The sequence below is a fragment of the Nylanderia fulva genome, unplaced genomic scaffold, assembly GCF_048542155.1.
Source record: "Nylanderia fulva isolate GAGA-0341 unplaced genomic scaffold, ASM4854215v1 Scaffold11, whole genome shotgun sequence".
NCBI lineage: Eukaryota > Metazoa > Arthropoda > Insecta > Hymenoptera > Formicidae > Nylanderia > Nylanderia fulva.
The window spans coordinates 4,030,955-4,051,816 of NW_028189302.1; the positions used below are offsets into that span (position 1 = coordinate 4,030,955).

The 20,862-nt window shown below is 41.9% G+C and overlaps 1 protein-coding gene across 6 annotated transcripts in view; it reads right to left on the reverse strand.

The window, feature by feature from the left end:
• The window catches only part of unc-13 (protein unc13 homolog), a 98,550-nt gene that overhangs the window by 58,408 nt on the left and 19,280 nt on the right, over nucleotides 1-20,862 (reverse strand). For 4 of the 6 annotated variants that reach the window (XM_085486498.1, XM_085486506.1, XM_085486505.1 and 1 more), the window contains exon 3: nucleotides 578-6,625. In XM_085486498.1, the coding sequence (XP_085342624.1) occupies nucleotides 578-6,139 (5,562 nt within the window). In that variant the 5' untranslated portion in view covers nucleotides 6,140-6,625. Of the gene's footprint in view, nucleotides 1-577; nucleotides 15,661-20,862 lie in introns of those variants that run through there. The other 2 variants (XM_085486500.1, XM_085486496.1) reach the window with 2 other exon arrangements.

The following is a 20,862-nucleotide window of genomic DNA, read 5'->3' on the forward strand; positions in this document are numbered from 1 at the left end:
CGCCTCTCTAACAACCTCGGTGAATAAGAGAGGGCGAGCGAACAAAACCATCGTCGCCCTCTCATCGATATATAGCAAAGCTTGACTTCCTTTTGGTGTCGAGCACCATATTGACTTGTATACGTGTCACTTGGTGACACACGATCTTAAATCTTAACGCCAAATATTGTTTAATTCTGCAGTATCTCGTCCGCTTTAGTACACAGTTGGTCGACGTATCAGCGCACTCGACACTCGAAATATACGCGCTCCATAATAAATTCGAAGCACGAAGCGAGAAGAATTCGTCAAATCGGTCGAGGCGTTAAAGATATTATAGGGTTGAAAAGCTCTCTTTGTCGGCGCGCGCGCGCGCGCGCGCGAGTATATCATCGGTGAAATAAAATACGAATTCGGACTTGACAGTGATTGAATATCAATATCGGAGCATCGCGCTCGATGAAATATCGATGCCAATGGCAAAAATAACGCGCGCGAAAAGTGAAGTAAAAATATAAATTCACAATTTTCCCCAACCTCCGAATCTCGAGTACGCTTTACAGAGGTTTTCGTGTCCTCACTTGATCATGATACTCACTGCCGTGGGTCCCTGCGAGATAGCGTTTTCCTTCGAGGCCTCTTCGACCTCCTTGAGCTTCTCCTCGGCCTTACGTTCCTTCAAGGCCTTGAGCAGCTTCCACTTGGACCCGGGTGGGCCAGGACTCACCTGGCCCTCCTTCAATGTCGTGTCCGAGCTTCCGCAGGACGAGGAGTCGATCTTGATCTTCGGTAGACTCAAGGTCGCCGTGGTAGCCGTCTCGGCGCTACCGGCTCCGTCGCGCTCGAGGCCTTCAAGGACAGTGCTTTCAGAATCCCAAGCTCCCGGGATGCTGACCGACACTTCGCTAGGTGGTACACTTACGCTACCTTCGCGGGATAAAGAATCCGAGCCCTGCGGCATCTTCTCGCTGTGACGTAGCGTCGAACCGTTGGAACTTCGTCGCGACTGCTGTTCTTCGAGGTCCTTCGGCAGCTCCTCTTCCTCTTCCTCGTCCATCGATTGTCCAGGACTGTCCGGACCGGATGTCTCGCCGGACGAGCCTTCCTCCGTGGATGGTGGTGGCGGCTTCTCCTTCTTCGTTTTCTCCTCTATCTCGTGCGCCCATGTATGATAATCGGTCACCCTGGCGAATACCGCCTCCACGCTTTCCGCCGATTTTCGCTTCGGAATAGGCTTCTCGTCGCGATATCTATTGTCGCTCTCGTCGAGGCGATGCTCCTTGATGACGGTACCGTTCATTCTAGCCGTTCGTGGCTCTTCCCTCTCCTCCTTCTTCTTCGGTTTTGTAATGGCTTTGAGTTTGAGCTCCTTCAGCACAAACGACATCTTTTCTTTCACGGTCTCGTCCGGTTGGAAAGCTTCTTCTTCAGGTTCCTCGATCAGCGCTTCCGTCATCTCCGTCATTTCCGACTGCCTCTCCATCTCCTCCAGCTTTCTCAGTTCGTAACAATACCATTCGTCTTCGGAATCGATCGAGTCCTCGGTGCTCTGTCGCCTCGAGGACACTCTCGATGTGCTCCTATACGAATGCGTACTGCGATTATCCTCGTCGGGTTCTCCCGGCCGCGAACCAGTCCACGGAATTTCCAAGGACTGTTGGTGGCGCGGTAGAAACCGTGTACTTCCCGTAGAGCTGTAACCTCTCATGCTAGACGCTGACGGGCTACCCTCCGACGGCGGAGCTTCCTCCGACAGACTGGTAACAAGTTCCGGCAATTTCGCGTTACCTGATTTCTCGCTCTTCTCCGACACGTCCTCCGGATATTCAAAGCTCGTCTCTAGAGTTTGTGCCGGGCTCTCCTCGATAGTCTTCTTCTCATTATTCATCTCTTCGCTCGCTGGCTGCTCGTCAGATACCGTCGACGATTGACGTTGGCGATACTTGCCGAGCGCTCGAGATACGGCGAATTCCATGCTTGATCCACCGATCAGAGTGACCGGAGGCAATTTCGGCGCTTTCTCGTTAGGCGCCTCGTCCGAACTGCCCGTCGATTTCTTAATATCGCCGACCGTTTGGAAGATCGATGACCCACCAGATCCCGAGCCGGTACTTTTTCCCGAAGCTTCCTCTTCGAACATGCCCGACTGCTCGTTTACGTCATGATCATTCATCTCTGGTTTTCTCTGTTCCTTTTCCTTGGTCCACGTATCCTGAAGAGCTTGTTGATGCAATTGTTCTTGATGCTGTTGAATTTGTTGTTGAAGCGCTTGCTGCTGCTGCTGGAGCGACTGCTGTTGCTGAAGCGCTTGCTGCTGCTGAAGAGCTTGCTGCTGCTGGAGTATCTGTTGCTGCTGAAGCATCTGCTGCTGCTGAAACATCTGCTGTTGCTGAAGCGCTTGTTGTTGCTGCTGCTGTATATAATCCTTTTGTTGCGTTTGAAGCTGTTGTTGCTGCGCAATCATCTGTTGTTGTTGTTGCACCATTATCTGTTGCTGTGGCGTCATCATTTGCTGCGGTGGCGGCGGCTTTCTCTTCATACTCGTGGTTTTTACCTTAGCAAAGAAAGGCGGGTCTTGTACGATGTCAGACATGACGCTATCTTCGTCCTCTGACAGACCGCTCTGTCTACCACTGCTCCATTCGGTTTCGGATTGTTCCGGATCGGATAAAGACTGCGACTGATGACTGCGACGTTTGGCTTTCTGAAGAATACCGGAGACGGTGGAAACTAGGGTGTGCTTTTTCTTTTTTCTAGCCGCTCCTCTGCCCCGGCCTCTGCCTACCATCTCGGCGGGCAGCCTCTGTTGACCATCTTGAGGCATGTCTAAATCTTCTCTTCTGACTCCACCTGGTAACGATTGACTCCTGTGACGTTTACTGAGATGCAAATCAGGTAGCCAATTGCTCATGGAGCTCATTGCATTCTTCAGCGAAGAGCCTCTTCTGATCTTTTTTGACAGCTTGCTGTTGTCGACCTCGTGATCCTTTAGATTCGACGCGATGCTGATGTATCCGGATTGCGAGACTATCACACTCGAGGCGTCGTAATATTCACTCTGCTGCGTCTGCTGCTGTTCCATCGATATCCTTCCGTTTTCGTGCTCTTGAATATACTGATGTTCTCTCTGCCATTGTCTTTGATAACCATCCGCGAGCTGTGCGCTCTCAGCACCGCTCAGTCGTTGGCTGTACGGTTGATACTGTTGTTGATAAGCTTGCGGGTAGTTTTGATTCGCGTAAGTATGATGCTGCTGATACGCCGCATGCTGATAGGCCGGTGGTTGAGGATATCTGCGGTCCGTGTACGGGCTCTGAGAGTAGCTGCCGTCGGAGGTCAACGATCTAATGCTGGAAGATGTCGAGTCGTGAGGTATCTGTTCCTCCATCGAGTTCAGCCACGACGTGCTCTCATTGGTCTCCGTTCGCGGCAGATTAGTCGCGCTAGTCGGATAGTATGAAAGCGCATCGGTAATGTTGCCGGTGGGGAACATGGTGCGATACATCGCCGCCTTGTATCCTTCGTGATTCGTCATGCCGTCCGTGAACGAGTTTCCACGCAACGGCTTCTTCGCGTGAACGGTCATGGCGCTCGTCGTCTCGATGTATTGAAGAGCGCCGTAATTGTCTTGGTAGTTGTTAAATTGATGATCCATCGAGTCAGAAGAATAGTAAGCCGAGGTAGTAGTCTTCGGGCCGTACGTGCCGGAACCGCTAGTATAAACGCTCGTGATAGCTTGCTGCCGATTACTGCCAGCCACGGAATAAATAGCCGGTTGTTCCGATCTATAGACGTAATCTGCTGCCGTACCGGAAGGCATCGAGGCAAAAGCGTGCTGAAGACTCTGCTGACGACTGCGTTTCTTGGGACTCTGACAAGTAGTAGTCACACCCGGAGCTGGCGGTGGTACAAATGTATAATCTTCTTTAGCCGGCGACTTGCTGGCAGTCGTATACGCCAAATGATTCATCGTTGTTGTGTAAGGAGGATGGCTGGCCGTGGTCGTCAAGGTATTCGCGAAAGCGTCTCTACCTTCAGGAGTATCGTAGAGAGGTTCTTGCGTGATGGTGACAGCGTTGGTCGTCTCGGGAAGCGGCGGTATCGGACTGGAAGTCCTGGCGGGCTGCGTGCTGGTAACGAGATTGCTCGCACGTGTGTGATCCACCGAATAGGAAGTCAGCATCTTAGCGATGGAGCTCTTCGGGGAACTTGGTGATTTATCTAAGCTGCTCCAGCCACTCATGGAGGATAAACCGGAATCGGATTTCACCGTCACTATATTGGCTGCGCTACTGGATTTAACCGTATGTTTCGGTGAGACTCTCGGTGACTTGGGCGAATGAGGAGTACGAGGACTGAGACGACCTTGCTCCATGGAGACTAGCTTCTCCGCGTTTCGCAAGAAATTCGGACTCTGAGACCTTTTCGCTTCTGGTTCTCTCTGCTCCGCACCAGGCATGAGAAAAGATTCGGTCGTGTCTCGCGGTGCCGGCGGAGGTGGCGAGCTTGGCGACGGACTAGGTGGCGTCCGGCTCTCTTGAAATTCGAGATTAAGTCGGGCTGCGCTGCCGAAGTAGCCATCCTGTCTGGTGCGAAGACCTTGGACACTGTGAACACTCTGTACGCTGCTGGCCGACAAGGTGGGCGACGACACCTTCTCGGTTGTCGTGCTATAAATATTGGGCGAAGCGCAAGTGACAGCCGTTGCGAAACTTTCGGCCATCAGATCCGTCAATTCCTTGTTCTCCGCGTATCCTTTCGCGTAACTACCGACGTCGATCGGCAACGGAATCACGGGTTCTGGACTTTTTTCCAGAATTGCCGACGTATAACCTAATCTAGGCGGAGTATAGGTAGTCGAAATGGAGTCTAAATTGCTCCTGGACGTAGAAGTCAGTCTTGGCGATATAGATCTCGTTGTAAAGTCGCCGTCAGTAGCCAGGCCGCTGTCGGTACTGACTCTGGAAATTGATCTGCCGCCGGTAGAACCGGGGCTTTTGGAGAAGGTCCAACTGTCGACGTCGGTCTCTGCATAGATTTTTCTCAATTGCTCGTCTATACTACTTGCCTCCTCGGCCAGTTTCGCCTCGGCTTCGGACGAATACTGATTTCGTTTCGGCGAATCCATTAATCTCGATTGCAATTCTATCAGATTCTGCGAGTCCTTCTGCAGCTTACTAGTTAATCTGTCTATTTCGTGCAATTTCTCTAGCGCCACCTGATCGAGAGAACTGAGTCTAGAAAGCTGAGCGAGATCTTGTTCACTGACGCACGGTGTGTTTCCCCTGTAGCTCTTGTAATCGGCCGCACTAAACACCTCGCCTTCATCCTCGTCTGCTTCGTCTTGCTTCTTCATTATGGAAGTTTGCACTTCTTCCTTGGTCGGTTGACTAGACAACTCTTCTAGTTCTTTCTCCTTCGGTATAGCCTTATCGAAAATGCTAGGCTCTACTTCCTTCTTGCCATTTATATCTTCGTCTTCAGCTTCCTCCCAAATCATACCTAGCTGCGACGTCGGCCTCGATGTGTCGCCGCAAATCAAATCTTCTCTATAGGCGTTATTCAGACTTCTGTAGAATGCCTCATCAGGTATGTTGCCCTCTTCTTCGAGGGTCTCCAAGGTATCGAGATTTCTGACATTTCTATGCATATCGGTGACTACAGTCGCAGCTGTTGTACTGTCCTGCGTGAGTCCATGCATCCTCGCTAGCTCCTGTTGAGCCAGTTTCTCTCGCAACACGGTGGTATCTTCGATATCTATCGCCGCACTTAGGCTCTTTGCGATCGCGTCCAATTCACCCACCGAACCCTGCTGATTAGCCAGAGTTTCCTCGATTATGTTTACATTGTCGTGAGTGCCACCACTGGTGTAAAACTCAATCAATTGGCTGATCACAGTTTGCTGCTCGTATAGCAGACCTTCCAACTTTTCCAGTCTCTCCCACATCTTGATGTATTCCTGACTGAGAAGATCCAACGCTCTCCACGCGTACTTCAGCTCGGTCTCGAGGATATTTAATCTCGTGCCCAGTCGCTCCATGTAATCACCTATGATGTAATCGATGTTACCTTCGCCGGACGTGGCGTAGCTCGGCAAAACTGGCGAGTGAGTGGACCTCGGACTGGTCGGTGCTGGACCTCCTAATTTCGTTGAATCCATTTTCTAGCTTTGTCGGATGCACTACGCGTCGCAAGTACTTTTTATTTTATTTCTTTTTAATTTAATTTTTGTTATGCGCCTACGTTTCTATTTGATGATCCCTGAGGCGATTCATCGTACGAGGTTCGCTTCTAAATCAAGTCACATCCCCTCTTGTGGACCAAGAAGGAACATGAATTGCAGCTTGGCGAACCTCGTGGAGGCCATTGATGTAGTCGAATTTTTGGTCGTTGCGTTGCGTTCCATGATGATCTCCATGTTGCTTCGTTTCACATCTCACACAGAGTCTAACTATGTTCTACGATTTCTCGATCACCGACTACGTCTACATGTATCGAGTGTCTCTCTTCAGGATTCCGTTCTACAGGCTACACCGCGTACACAAAGCTTGGAAGTCGAGGCGCGACCTTGAAGATTTCAGATCGCGCGATACTCTGCAAATGGCACTTTGTAACCAGTCTCGTACGTTCATGCCGCCGTTGTTATCTGCAAAATACGAAAAGCCAACCCGTGTGGCTTGGTACAAGGGCAACCGAGGACCAAAACCACGCCGATACAGCTTCCATGGTGTTTCCTCAATATATTTCAAAGATATCATAAAGTTCAGATAAAGTCGAATAAAGTCAGAAATACGTTTAGGCATTTGCTTACATCCACACGGCAAAAGAAAGTCTTGCAAGTTTTTTGTATAATTTCAAAAATTATATTATTAGAATATAATATTATAATGGGATTTATACATTTACGCGTTATTAAGATTATTATTCGATTTAAATGCGCCTCATTATGTCCTTGTTAGTTTAAAACTTGAAAGCGTATTCTATTATATGAAATAAAATCCGAAAATCTCGTCAAATATATACTGTGTCACTTAAATATTACATCGCGTGATGTGATAGAATATAGATTAATCGTATAATTTATGAAAATAAAAGATTTAAAAATGGTGCTGTCACACCTCGACGAGCTTATTGATCTAACCTGGCGCGATTTTACCCGTCGTCCTCCCCGTAGGATTAGTCTCGCATATCAGTTCGGATGATCAAAATAACCATCACGACCTGAAAACTTACGATCGATCGTATCTGTATCCTAGATCCTCGACAAACTGTCGACGAGTCCATCTTTTATCACCTTTATTGCGATCTCACACGCATATCGATACTGGTTTTCTCGATGTAACTCTACTACAACGATTTACTTCCGACAGTACAGTATAAGATTCCACTCTTTATATTTGGCAATTAAGTTGCTATCGTTCCGTAATAATAAGAAAATGTGTCGCTTAAAGTTAGTTCAAAATAATCGGACAATCTCGAAAGTCGTTAACCTAATTTTGCTTGAATTATGCATAACGTTAAGAGTGAAAGAGTTTTAATTATACAATTGTTGACTTTATGACACGTGACAAGATTCTGTTATTTAATGAAGAGTATTGTCGTTGAAAGAGATGATATTACTTATATTTTATTACAATATTTTAATATCCAATTTATCCATTTTATCCATTTTAATATATCCAATTTAAAGAAAAGAAAAATAATTTATGATAATATATCTTCTTAACTTTTTAAATTGGTCTCCATTTGGGAATATTAATATTTATTCAGTACATCGACAAATACTGTAAAATGAAATTACGCTAGTATAATTAATATATGCAAAATGTCAAGTGATATTTAATCTTCGATTTTAATATATGAATTATTTCGTTCTCGAGATCTCTTACTAGCAAAAACGACTCATTATTTACGATCGTATATTAGATGTGACATATATACAGCATTTATCATTCGGCTCTTTTCATATTTTATATTTGAAATTCAGCTCCGACGTTTCACGTGTTGCTAGCTTTCCTATCGGCTTCCTTCCGGTTAAGCGAGCCAGACCGTACAGAAAAGAATATCCTCGCGACGATATTGCGACGGTATATCCAGATACACCGCATACAGGCAGATTCTTTTGCTGGGTCAAAATAGGCATTCACGAGTTGCATCACAAAAGAAACGAACGGTTATAACGCCGCTATTGCTAGGATTCAACTCGTGGAAGATTCCTCCAGCTTTCAAATATTTTCCTACGGCGCGCCTCTTGGAGTGTCGGCAAACAGAAAACAAGGTTGCTCTATATTGTCCCGTTTTAATATATTGCTCTCTTACATAACGCGTCCGTATTTGCTGTCTGTGTTTCGGACCATGAAATACCAGCGATGGGTAGGTATAAAATTATCGTTGTTAATCACATAATTAATAGCTATATTAATACACAATGGTTATTTACGTGATGCCGATGGTATACAGTAGTTTTTTTGCGTGCCAGTTATTTTTATTCCTGACCGTGCTCATCGGTCTACGTCTTTCCGATTGCAGACGACTAACGGCATGTAAACATAGTAAAGCCAAATGATTATCGATCTACTATCTACTACATGTACCAACTGGAATGTTTATCGTACTATATCCATGTCGTAGCACGATTCACCATTCATGCGGTATAGGGCGGTTCGCTTCTTGAGTGAGCTTCATATTTTTCATGTCACAAGGCGGTCATTACTGACACGATAAGTATCGTTCGATACCAGTCAACGGCGGCACAATCATTTCTCGTTTTCCTTTCTTATTTTTATACCTCCGTAAAGGTGTGAATGAAAAGCAACTCCGTAATAATGTAGATCTCTCCGGACGTATCTAGACTGTTTCAGATTTTACTTTAAGCCAACTTAAGCCGTTCCGTAATTAATTCAATTAAAAGAGCAAGTCCGGAGGATTGGGAGAAGGAAAGTCTGCCGGAAATCGAATATTTCGATGCAACAAGTCATATGTCGAATATCGCGCCTGTTGAATAGATTTGCAAAATTATTCCGAGATACGTGTATATTATAAGATAGTTAAGATATCAAAGAAATATGAATATTTTAAAATTAATACAAATTTGCGAATTAAATTGATACATTACTCCGTTAGACAATCGAAATTTGAAGAATTTTGTGAAGCTTCATGGAGATTTTTCGTTTTCAAAAATAATTTCGATGAGGCCGCAGAAATAAAGTAGATAAAATGTTAAAGCTAACGCGGCGAGAGAGATATAATTTATTATACTTTGCAGAAAGAATGTTCATTGGTCCGTGGAAAATTTAAAAATTTTTCGAGCGTCTAATATTTTGTTTCGAATTTGCCTTATCTCATAAATCTTTCACGAAAACCCCCAGCGCGCTCTTCTTTTTTACACAAAACCCTTTTTACATAGAACTAGAAGTCTATGTATACGCTTTAAAACGTAATGATTTATTTATCTTTTCACAATACGCGATATCGTGAGTAATATTTTAAGATGATTTATACAAGTGCATGCTTATATCGCACGCGTCCACGTGCCACGAGCCCCAATGGAAAATAAATATAATATGCTAAAATACTTTTATCCAGGTGAAACATCTCGTTAGAGAAAAACCTTCGTCCGGCCGCTTCTGGATGGCGTGAAAGACCGTAATCTTGTTAAAAGGGACCGAGATTAATTCTCACAACGTGTTACATATACCTCGAAAAATAGGACAACCTTGCGGGATTTAACAGTTTACCGTCAAAGATTTTCTTATGTGCGCACGTGTTTATGGAAGAAAGTTTTCCTTTGAAAATATATACCCGCGTGAAACTGCTCGACAGAGGGAAAGAGAAAAAAATAAGGAGCAACAGAGAAGGAGAGGAGAAAGATGAGAGAATAGGGAAGATAAGCAAAAAAATCGTTTTGTATAATTACTTGAAGATATTGTTGCGGAAGTTCTGAAAGTTTTCACTTATGTGGTACCTCAATATATGCTGCCTAATGCGCTCCATAAATTTTAATTTTCAATTTCGTTGCAACACAATTAAGATGCTTTTTAATTAATACAGTTTCTCTCTCGAGATTTCTATATAGGAAAAGTATAAATTTTTCTTTCATAATTTTTCGAGATTGTAAAAAAGAAAAAGAGATACATAAATTCACTCTCTTTGATATTTGCGGATTATATTCAAAAGCATTTGTATATATATTTTATCATCTATATTATCGCTCTGCTGTAAGCGTCTTATTAAAATAATAATTGTAATATTACTAATTAATCTCATACAATGTACAAAAAAAAATTGCGCGTTTTTTATTTTATTACAGCTTCATCCCGAACAAAAGTTTCATTTTGCTGATGGTTACAACCATTGTTTTTATTTGACTTTCTGCTTCCGTGTCTTTTTATCCATATCCTTAAGAAGTGTATATATATATATATATGTATATATATATAGGTCAATGGTTATGCCGGAAATGGGGTACGAGAGAAATCGGATAATTCCATTTTCGAGGGAGAAAATAGTTTTCCGCGGATGGGGTCAACAACGAGATTTATATAAACGTGATGTCGCAAAAGTTAATTTTTTGAGATAATTCATCGCACGTAGGCAAAGTTCATCAGAAAGCTTCAAGCAACAAGTCTCCCTCTCCCTCGCTGTTATTATCATTAATTGTTTTAAGACCATTCTTGCGCGGTAAAAGCCTGACCTCGCTTTGAGATGAAAGATTTAATTCGTATTATTATTTCTCTCAAGCAAACATTGCATTTAAATTGTTATCGCCATTTGTAAATTCTTAGTTAAAAGCATCGCATAAATTACTTTTGAAATAATATGATAATAATGGTGGAAATATAATCTCGATGCAACGAGTCATTTAGCATAATTCAAAATGTAACAAGCATGATGAAGTTATAATCATGCTTGCTGCCACTCATCTGTACAATATTTAACGAGCCAATGGAAATTTCACTAATACTCCATTCACTATCTATAATGATGTAGCGGACTTTCGCAAGAATTAATTGTTTATCGAATAAGATATTAACATATTGGTATTATATAATAATGCAATAATTATAATTTCAAATAAAAATAATATATACATATTGTTTTTATATATATTTAATAATTATTTATATATAACATATATATTTAAATATATCTAGCTATATAGATGAATATATAATTTATTAATACATAATTTTTAAATATATTGCATATAAATTTCTATGCACAAATAGAGATTACAAAATATTTCTCCCATTAATTGTTGACGGGCTCGTTCGTATTGTCACGTATAGATTTACAAGATGCCTTTTCGTACCATATATTGTGGTTACCCGGCAATTTAGTTTGTACATCCGATAAACCGCTCCCTATTGTGGAAGAGGCATTATGGTCTTGGAAACAACTCGCGGCGGTTTCATTGTGATATATATTATATATAAATATATATGTATATCGATATTGTGCCGCGTGTTCTTGTTCAAAATTGTACAAGTAATACAGGATCGTTGTATAAAAAGAAATAACTGGTCAGAAATTATGGACGATGGTTCAAGGATCAAGAATTAACCTTACTGAGCGACAAGATGCAAAACGGACGATCTCGTGTATTTGGGAGGTATTTGTACGTGTTTATAAATTTTAATGACTCTCACCGAGCGCAACAGTAGCTTTCCATAACACTTAGGGAGTGTCGTCGAGTAGTCGTAAAATCGCCAGAATTGCCGTTTATGCGTCCTAATTAAGCTAGCGTCGGTTTTTACGCGGATGATATTTACGAGCTTGTACACGAGAAATTTGCCACGTGTTTTTATCATCGCGTCGGATATTCCGCTAACCATTCCGTTTCTTTAATTAAGGTCAATGTTTCTGAAAGAGGGATTCGATAATTCAAATAGTTTTTAGTTCCAAAGTCCGACGCTGCTCCTCATTCTTCGACGTTCCACGACGATTTCGCTGAAACGTTCGAGTCGATGGTTCAAAAGTTTTCATAATACTTCTCGCCTGGTTTCACTCGGATCCGATAAAACGGTCATCGCCGTCCTCACGGACGCATAAATACATCCGAGACCATTAAAAGAGGATTTACGTGGCTTCTTCTTCCGGCGAGGGAGTTTATTTCTCAAGGAGTAGGTAAGAACCTATGGCGAAATGGAATTGGATTTCGCTTGTGAGCTCCGCGCAGAACTTCGATACGCGAGGTTAAGCATTTTATTTGCCGACGAAGATAAATTCGGGAGATATAAAAATATGAGGAGATATTTTTTTATACACGTCGCGAGCAATATTTCGCACGATTGAGCGATATTTCTAAATTTTCGCGAAAAGAATGACTGCCCCGAGCGCTTCCAGATGATGTTCCCTCGTATTCCTGCCGGACTCATTCGGCGAAACCGTTTGTTCTACGAAGAGGTGATCTCCGAGGAAGTACCTTCTTGACGTTACGTGGGAAAAATGACTCACTTTGCAACCCGCTGAGAAGTGCAAAACGAATCACGGTTTCCGAAGGAGCACTAGCGACCGACGATGAAATGGAATTCGATTCTGTACGGATGTTGGCGCGTGTATTGTCGATAAATTGAAAAAGCCAGGTTCTGGCAGGTAGAGATATGTTCCCCCGATGCTCTCCGAGCAATAACATTCGAGCATTGAACCTCGAATGTAATTTCTATTTGCTTGGAGAAGCAATTGTTGGCATTGTGTACTCTCTTTATATTCGCAAAAGATTATTTGTTACTATTTCATCATACAGATGTAGATACAGGGCAAACACAATTTTTCCGTTGCCTTTGTCCCGACTTGCCCGAGGTAACAAGAAAAAAAATATGGCGACCAACTAATATTCCATCTAACAAAGAATAATTTTTTCTACAGCGTTAAACTTTCCTCGTAAGTTTTAACGTTGAAGAGAAAGGAAGTTCTATAAGAAATGTCCTCCGGCGAGCGTGATCGAGATACTTCCTTTCTTGCCACAAAAATACATCTTTCATTGGCATATGCTATGGAGCTGTTCTCGATTCAGCGAAGTTCAAAAGCTCGAACAACTCTGACGATATGTTGTTTTTTCCTTTTGTCGTGATAATCGAATTGCATCATAGGAAATTGAACTTTCTGAACTGTCCCCGAGATTCTAAGAATTTTATTGGAAAATGATGGGTTTTTAGTGATCCCCGGTATTAGAATCGTTATCGCAAAATGCAATGTGTGTATTTTGAAAATAATAGACGATCAAATAACATATCGACACATAGAAATAGATCTGTATTTTTAAAAAATATCAAATTGTAATATAAAATTGTGTAAAATATTACAGGATTAAAGTAACGTTTTTTCGAAAAAAAAAAAATAAATATTATACTACGCTCAACTGCGGAGGAATAACAGTTTAAATATATCCTGTATATTAAACGTCTTGTAGGACACACAATCCACTTTTTCCGAGAGAAGCTTGCAAACCGTGTAAATAACGCAAAAGAGGAGCGCGATACTTGGCAACTAACATCTATAGGCAAACGTATGATCGAAAATTGGTTTAAACCTCGAGTAAGCTTCGAAGTTCCGCAACAACTCGAGCATGCCTTGGCTATTTAGCTAGTTTGCGTCTTGCGAATATTAACTTTATTTTCCACGGATATTCAAGTTTCTCTCTCCGCGCTCAAAACTGAATCTCCCTCGGGAACGGCGCGTATACCGCGCGCGTAATTAGGTTAACGGTTAACATCGCGTACACAGGGATTGCGTGTTTTACGGGGTCGGTGCAGACTAGACGCGTGTCTACCACGGCCGTCAATAATAATTATGACGGACGATTTGTATTACCCATACAAGCCGCGTATAATACCGTCCGACCATTTTCCGCGCAGCTCTGCGGCGCTTCGAATTTAGCTCGGCAACGCTAACGAACGCTAACGGATGGCGTAAAGGGCATGCGATCTCGGACCCGTGGGTTTCCCCAGACCCAGCTTTCATACTCGCGCGCGTCCGTCGGGGATCAATATTCGCCGGCAGCCCTCCGAAACCGCGTGCGAATCTGTCTTTCTCTCTCGCTTTCCCTCCTGCTGATGCTTGCTGCTGCTACGCTTGCCCCATATATATGATATATACGCGCTGAATTCAACGCTTATGCTCGCTTTATCTATACGCGGTCTCTTCTTCTTCCTGTAAATCTTCACCCCTGTGACATTCGTCCCTTTCACTAAACAGCTGTGCCCCGCATCTCTGAGAGGCTGTATCGTACGTACATACTCGCTCCAGGACCTTATTCCTCCGACACAATTTCTCTCTCGGGTCGAAAGAGATCTCGAGACTTGGCAATTTTTCTCTTTTCCTCTTTTTAAGTTGTTTTTCCACGATTGTATCTCTCTTTTCGCTCTCTCCCTCTGATGCTATCCCATTCATCTTGAATCGACATTCCTACGTGTGTGACTGAAGCTCTCATTTATTCGCAGGGAGTTAAGGGTGTGTGTATGTTTGTGTATATATGTGTGAGCAGAATTCTACAGAACGTATCATTCTTATTTGCGAAACCCACTCCAGATTGTTCATTCAGACAAATATCGAGCTACAATATCTACATCGCGTCGAATAAAATTGGAGGATTGCTCGATTTTTGAGTTATCGCGATTCAGAATGATTAGTATCGCCTAAATCGACTTCCCCTCAATCTTTCTCGTATCATTTACTCGCACGTTAAATCGAATGATCTGTGCAACCGGTCAGTAAATATGTGACAGTGGCACGTTTGAGTTAAAGTAATTTCTGTCAATTTATTAGAGCCTCGAGAGAAAATTGTTTTTAACGTTGTTGTTACGCACTGTGTCATCCAACATGTGTCGTTGTGACAATCGAGTAACAAGCCGCGGAGTTTTACGCGATTTGTGTAATTTCATCACCGCTATTCAGAAAGGCAAATCGTAGCGAATATTCAAATAATAATAGGCACATTTACGAGGAGGAAATGATTGTTAGCCCGCATTGTCAATCAGTAAACTGCTTCGCTTTCGAGTTATCGATTTCGAATCACACCGCGTACAAACGGATATTTAAATCAGAAATGAGAAAAGCGCGACACTGCGATATATATTTGTCCTCGACGTTGTAACTCTCTATATAGATTTATAATTTCTAAAGGAAAACCAATTTTACGAATAAGCAAAATCTTACAGCAAAAATAAGGTCGATCGAAAAACTGATAACCATTAATGTATAGCCTCGTCAATTGCAATATTGCTGCGGAATAATATTTTAAGAATTATTCGCTCGTTATTTTCGCGAAATCGATCCTCTCGTAGACGAGAGAGTATTATAAACACAAAGTTATAAATGCGAGAAGCGTGATTAATTAGCTGTAGCCTTCCTACAAGTTTTCAAATAAACCTCTCTACTCCGGCGATCGATATCGTCTAACAAAAACAAGATATAAATCTGCAGTAATTGAGATAGATAAAATATATAAAATAGAGATAATAATTCAATTAAATTTGCGTCACATTGCAGTTAAGGAGAAGAAAAAACGACGCGTCGCCTTTTTTGCCCGATATCGATTACATGATAATGAGGTTGTAAGGATGCAAATGAGATGGATCAACGGATCGATAGGTAACACTTCTAGGGGTAGAAAAGTGATTGGGGAGGGTAAGCATCCCCCTGCGGGAAGAGAATCAAGGAGGTTTCTTCATCGGGATCGGAGACACGGGAGGGGGAATCCTATTTCGTCGTCGTGACGTTCATTATCGTTTGCCCTCAAATTAAATTTGTGACGTCAGTATCCTAACAAATGAGCCAATGATACATATTTTTCTTTGTCAAAAAAATATATACGAGTTCGTAAATTCACCTTCGCATGTTTAATGTATTCCCTCGAGATTTTCGGATACAAAAATTCATGATCGCTAAATAAACACGAAATATAAATTACAATAGTATATGTAAAAAGACTAACGATAATCATATGTTCTAATAAGCCAATGATACATATTTTTCTTTGTCAAAAAAATATATACAAGTTCGTAAATTCACCTTCGCATGTTTAATGTATTCCCTCGAGATTTTCGGATACAAAAATTCATGATCGCTAAATAAACACGAAATATAAATTACAATAATATATGTAAAAAGACTAACGATAATCATATGTTCTAGTTCTAGTTTAATATTCCATCAAGATCGGACTTGACTTTAGAACAGGAGAAATGGCAGGCTTGAAACGTGGATAGCACAATTGAGCTCGTGGACGCGTGCAACCCTGAAATTCCAGCTTGCGATAAATGACGTGACGGCTGCGTACGCTCTGTAACTCTCACGCATACGTCTCCCACACGCGATCTCGCATAGGCGATTAAATAGAGCTTAATAACAGGGGCACGTGTTACATCGATCGACGCGACCGACACAAAAAAAAAATCATTAGATACCGCGGCTGGAAGAGCAATCGTTGCTGAATAGTGATTACTATTAAATACAGGCATCGTTGTCCGATATCGCGTGGCTGTATAATTCGCGATGGATCGATATGCAGAATTCTTCTTCATAGAACCCGATGAAAAATGATGAAAGTTTGCCGTAAAATGATCGCCCGTTTCAAATTTTCCGTACCATGCATTCCCAAATTCGCCTTTTATGAGAGTCCTTTTAACGTCGACTCGATTCGATAGCTTTCCTACAATCGGCCGATATATACGAATATCAAGTCATAAAGAAGGATCGTTCAAGCTTTCCATTGCTCTGAGAATTTGCTATACAAATCGGAGATTTACGAGTAGTCAGTCAATTCTCTCTCTCTTTTTTTTTTAATAGCAATCCGTAGATATAATGTTCCAACATGTCCCAAACTGTACGCAGAGTTTTACATCGAGTGCTTTGAGTTTTGCCTGTCAAAAAAAAGGGTATCGAAAAATACGCGAAAATCGCCTTTTATTTTAACATGCTACGTATCTGCATAATCGCGGGAAGAATGTAAAATGTCCAATAGGAGAGAGGTTGCCAACTTTCTCTCTGTTCGTTCTTTCTCTCTCTCTTTTTCTCTCTTCGGTGGCGGTATTGATTCGCTGACGAAAACCGCGGCATTCGAATTTCCCGAATTGGGTCGATGTCTAACAATAATTTTCGAGAGTGTATTTCGAAACCGTCGATGGGGTCACTGAGCATTGGTGCGATGTCCTCGAGACATATATCATTCTCGAATTTCGAGAACCGTAATTCGGTCATGATCGTGAAAGTTTCAGAAAATTATAATACGTTCTTGAATATAGATAAATCTCGTCTCCTTTTAATCGCATTGGACAAAGTGTAAATTAATTCATTATCGATATTGGTTCGAAAAAAGCGTCGAGTAGATGCATATATGCGTGCTTGTGTTTGTATCACGTATAGATATATGTAGCACAAAGGGATATCGTCGTTTTATTTAGCGACAGAAAATCGAATCCAATGGCAGCTTCTGCGAACGAAGACGAACCGAGAGGGAGAGAAAGTCCATCATGCTGCGTGCTTCGTAATTAGTCGAGCTTCGTTCGCTAAATGAGAAGCACAAACCTATACATGCCGGCGCTTCTTTCCTTAAAGGCGTTCCTGGGTAAGACGCGAACTGGAATTCAATTTACTCCATGTACTTTTCCCGAGCTTAAATGTAACTTCAAGCAAGCGACGTAATTCCTTCACTATAGATCAATATTGTAGTCGTGTGCTCAGAAAAGAAAGTAGAACTCGCTGTGACGTTTGTCTCTGTCACGTTGATTGCGATTAAATTACTATCCAAAACATTTTCGGGGATCAATATTTGAAGCTCTTTAAATTTTCAAGACCCTTTAAAGATGTTAAATATGTATATCCGATGTTATATCTTGACAAAAATGTGCCGCGTCGATACGGATAACTTTATTATTCAGGGCGCGAGAGATTATTCGCGGAAAGAGCTTAATTTCTCGAGTTTTTGATCCGCGAGCAAAACCTGTAAAACATCACTGGCTGATTTACAACGCAAAGTATATTTACCTAATTATTCACTGGACTTGCAAAAAAGCTGAAAGCGCGAGTGAATGCCGTTTACACAATGAGCATTCGTACAAGACGCACAGATGTTGTCGCAATGACATTTGTGTAAGATGCACAGAGACGTTGTCGTGTTTCTCTGCGACGCTCGTCCTCTCTGTTTGCTCGTCGGAAAATATAGACGCGACTCAAGTGCGCACATAGAGAAGCGAAGGTAGGTATATATGGGATATAATAAAGCACCATCGTTCGCGCAGCAAAATGGCTCCCATCTTTCTACTAATTTCCAAGATGAATGCAGTTGCCTGCTTAATCCCGACCCTACTTAAAGTCTTTATCGCAGCTGCAGTTCGGCCCACGAGGATAAATTTGCGAAACTTCCGTGCGAGGGAGAGTTTCCGTAAAATTTCGAAATATTTTGCAATTCGGACTCACGATAAAGTCGCTAAGGGAGGAACAACTCTTCCGGAAGCACCGTGGACTCCCGGATGGTGGTCCTAGATTTTCCGAAATCCCGAGATTGAGGAAACCACCTACGTATCCGTCTTGCGTAGAAACAAGTGGAAAGTTTCTCGCGTTCCTCGCTGAATAATTGCGTTACGCTCTGCCTGCCTGTGGTTTGTCGTTATTCTAAAGACGATAATGCTCGGGATAATGCTGTTTAATAAACAAGAAGGACGCAAAGTGATGATACAACCCAGCTACATCAAGGCTTCTAAGATATATAGATCGTTGAATTATTTCTGGACAACATTGAAAGTTGGTATATACACAACTTTTATAATTATAGTTCCCTTTTTCATACATTCGCCGTCAAGTATATTCTAACTTTTCATTCGCGTTAATGAGATTATTTTACATTAATATAAGATGAAGCGTGTAATATGCACATACTACGGTGCTTTAAATTTTAATAAAGAAAAATATTAATTAATTTGTTTACCAATGAACTGTATTACGCTTTTCTCTATTATTATTAAACATAATTATAATTTTGCAAATGCAAATAATTTTGCGTACTATACACATTATTGTACAACGAGGCGGAAAGCTTAATTAGTTTCAATCATCGATGATCGTCAATGTAAATGTATTAAACATAACATCGTTCTAAAGTACGCTATAATAATAATTGACAATATATCATATAATTTACTTTTTTGATTCTTAATAACTTTGGCAAAGATCTTTACCGATATTATAACTCGGAAATTGGATAAAGAATCTTTATCGTCCCGAAAGAATTAAAGTGTATATACTTTTCTTTTCTTCTCGGAGTGCTCGTCGAACTTCGCTAAAGCCTCTCGTCGCGATCGGGAGAGGTATTGCCAGTGTATTTTCAAAGGAACTGTACATTCATATCCCGAATAAGAAAGAGAGAGAGAGAGAGAGCACACGCACGAGTGGACATTGTGCGCGCTCGGCCGATCAATCGAGCAAAACCGGAAGACGAAGATAAACGCGCGGCAGTTTCATTAGTTAGCATAACAGAGTCATTCCCGTTTCCGGGACGACGAAGAGCTCGTCGACGAAGCGCGCGATGAAATCACTCCGCGAGGCGACACGTCCTGCATCTGACTGAATTACGGCATTCAATGCAGCTGAGAACCGGGTCGCACGTGCCGATCGACTTTCCACTTCCGGTTGGAGAAGTCCATGAATGGCGGACCCGCGTTCGGGAAAGCCGTATAAGAGTCTTATCGTCCCACCATTTGTCAATTAATCCCGGATCATTAATTAATTCTATGTATATCGGATAAATCGATGGATCGCTATATTTCATCACGGCTCTCTTTGTTGAAACATATACGAGCTAAATTGTCGTGCAACAAGATTAATACGTTCCTTAATTGACATTCCATCCGTATGGGAGTCGTTAATTTTTTAATTGCGCTCGAAACGTAATTCCACCATATATTTTATTAAGCTTGTATATCTGGAAATGTCATATACGAATGTTACAAACGGTTGAAGCTCGTATCGAGCTCGTGTACCAGCGTTAGTGTATATGTATATGTACGTGGTATACCTTGACTTCCGGTCGGAGGTTTATGACTGCCCGGGCTGATACGGGCAAAGTCAGTAAAGCGCTGTTATCATGCTGGAGTTATGAATTAATCTCTGAACGAGCGCTTCTATAGGCGTTGTAAAGTTTGTTTCGGAACGAAAGTGTCTTCGTGATATTCACGTTTGGATAATTGACATAATCGAGCGTTTTATCCGATAATCATCTCGTTAAAATTCGCGTGTTGCGTCTTTGTGCAACGAGAGATTTATAGATTTAATATCCTTTCTAAGCCAGAACGGATATCCTGCTTCGTTAAACCACACACGCGACTACTTAAGACCGAAAGAAGATTATTTAGCGATTCTCTGGAGGGCTCTACAAAACAATGTAGACAGCGCTAATTGGAGCGCTAAATTAAATTAAATTCTACGAAAGGACTCGGCAACATCGTATATACTATATCTTCGGAATACTTTGGAAGCTCGCGACAACAAAAGTATCTTCTCGAAAAGACTCGATTCCAAGTTCCTTTTACTTAAATAAATAAACTTGTAAATTCACATACATCGTTGCGAAACAATTTTTGCATTCGACGCAAAGAAATCGGATAAACGTGAATCGATTCTAAAAGAAACCGACGTTGTTTTTATTAAAGATCGGAGATATGCATAGTTTTATTTGCGAGAGTTTTTTTATCAAAGAGAATTCGAAATTTCTTTGCGGAAATTATATAGGAAGCGATATTCTTGATAACTCTCTCGTTGCGTCTCGACGCAAAAATTTTCTCTTGAAAATATTCCTCAAAGTGTTTCCTCTTTTCCTTTGTTCTCCCCAAGACCTCTCCCCGCCGTGCTTCAAGCCGAGGAAAAGCTTTTTTTTTGCCCTTTATAAAA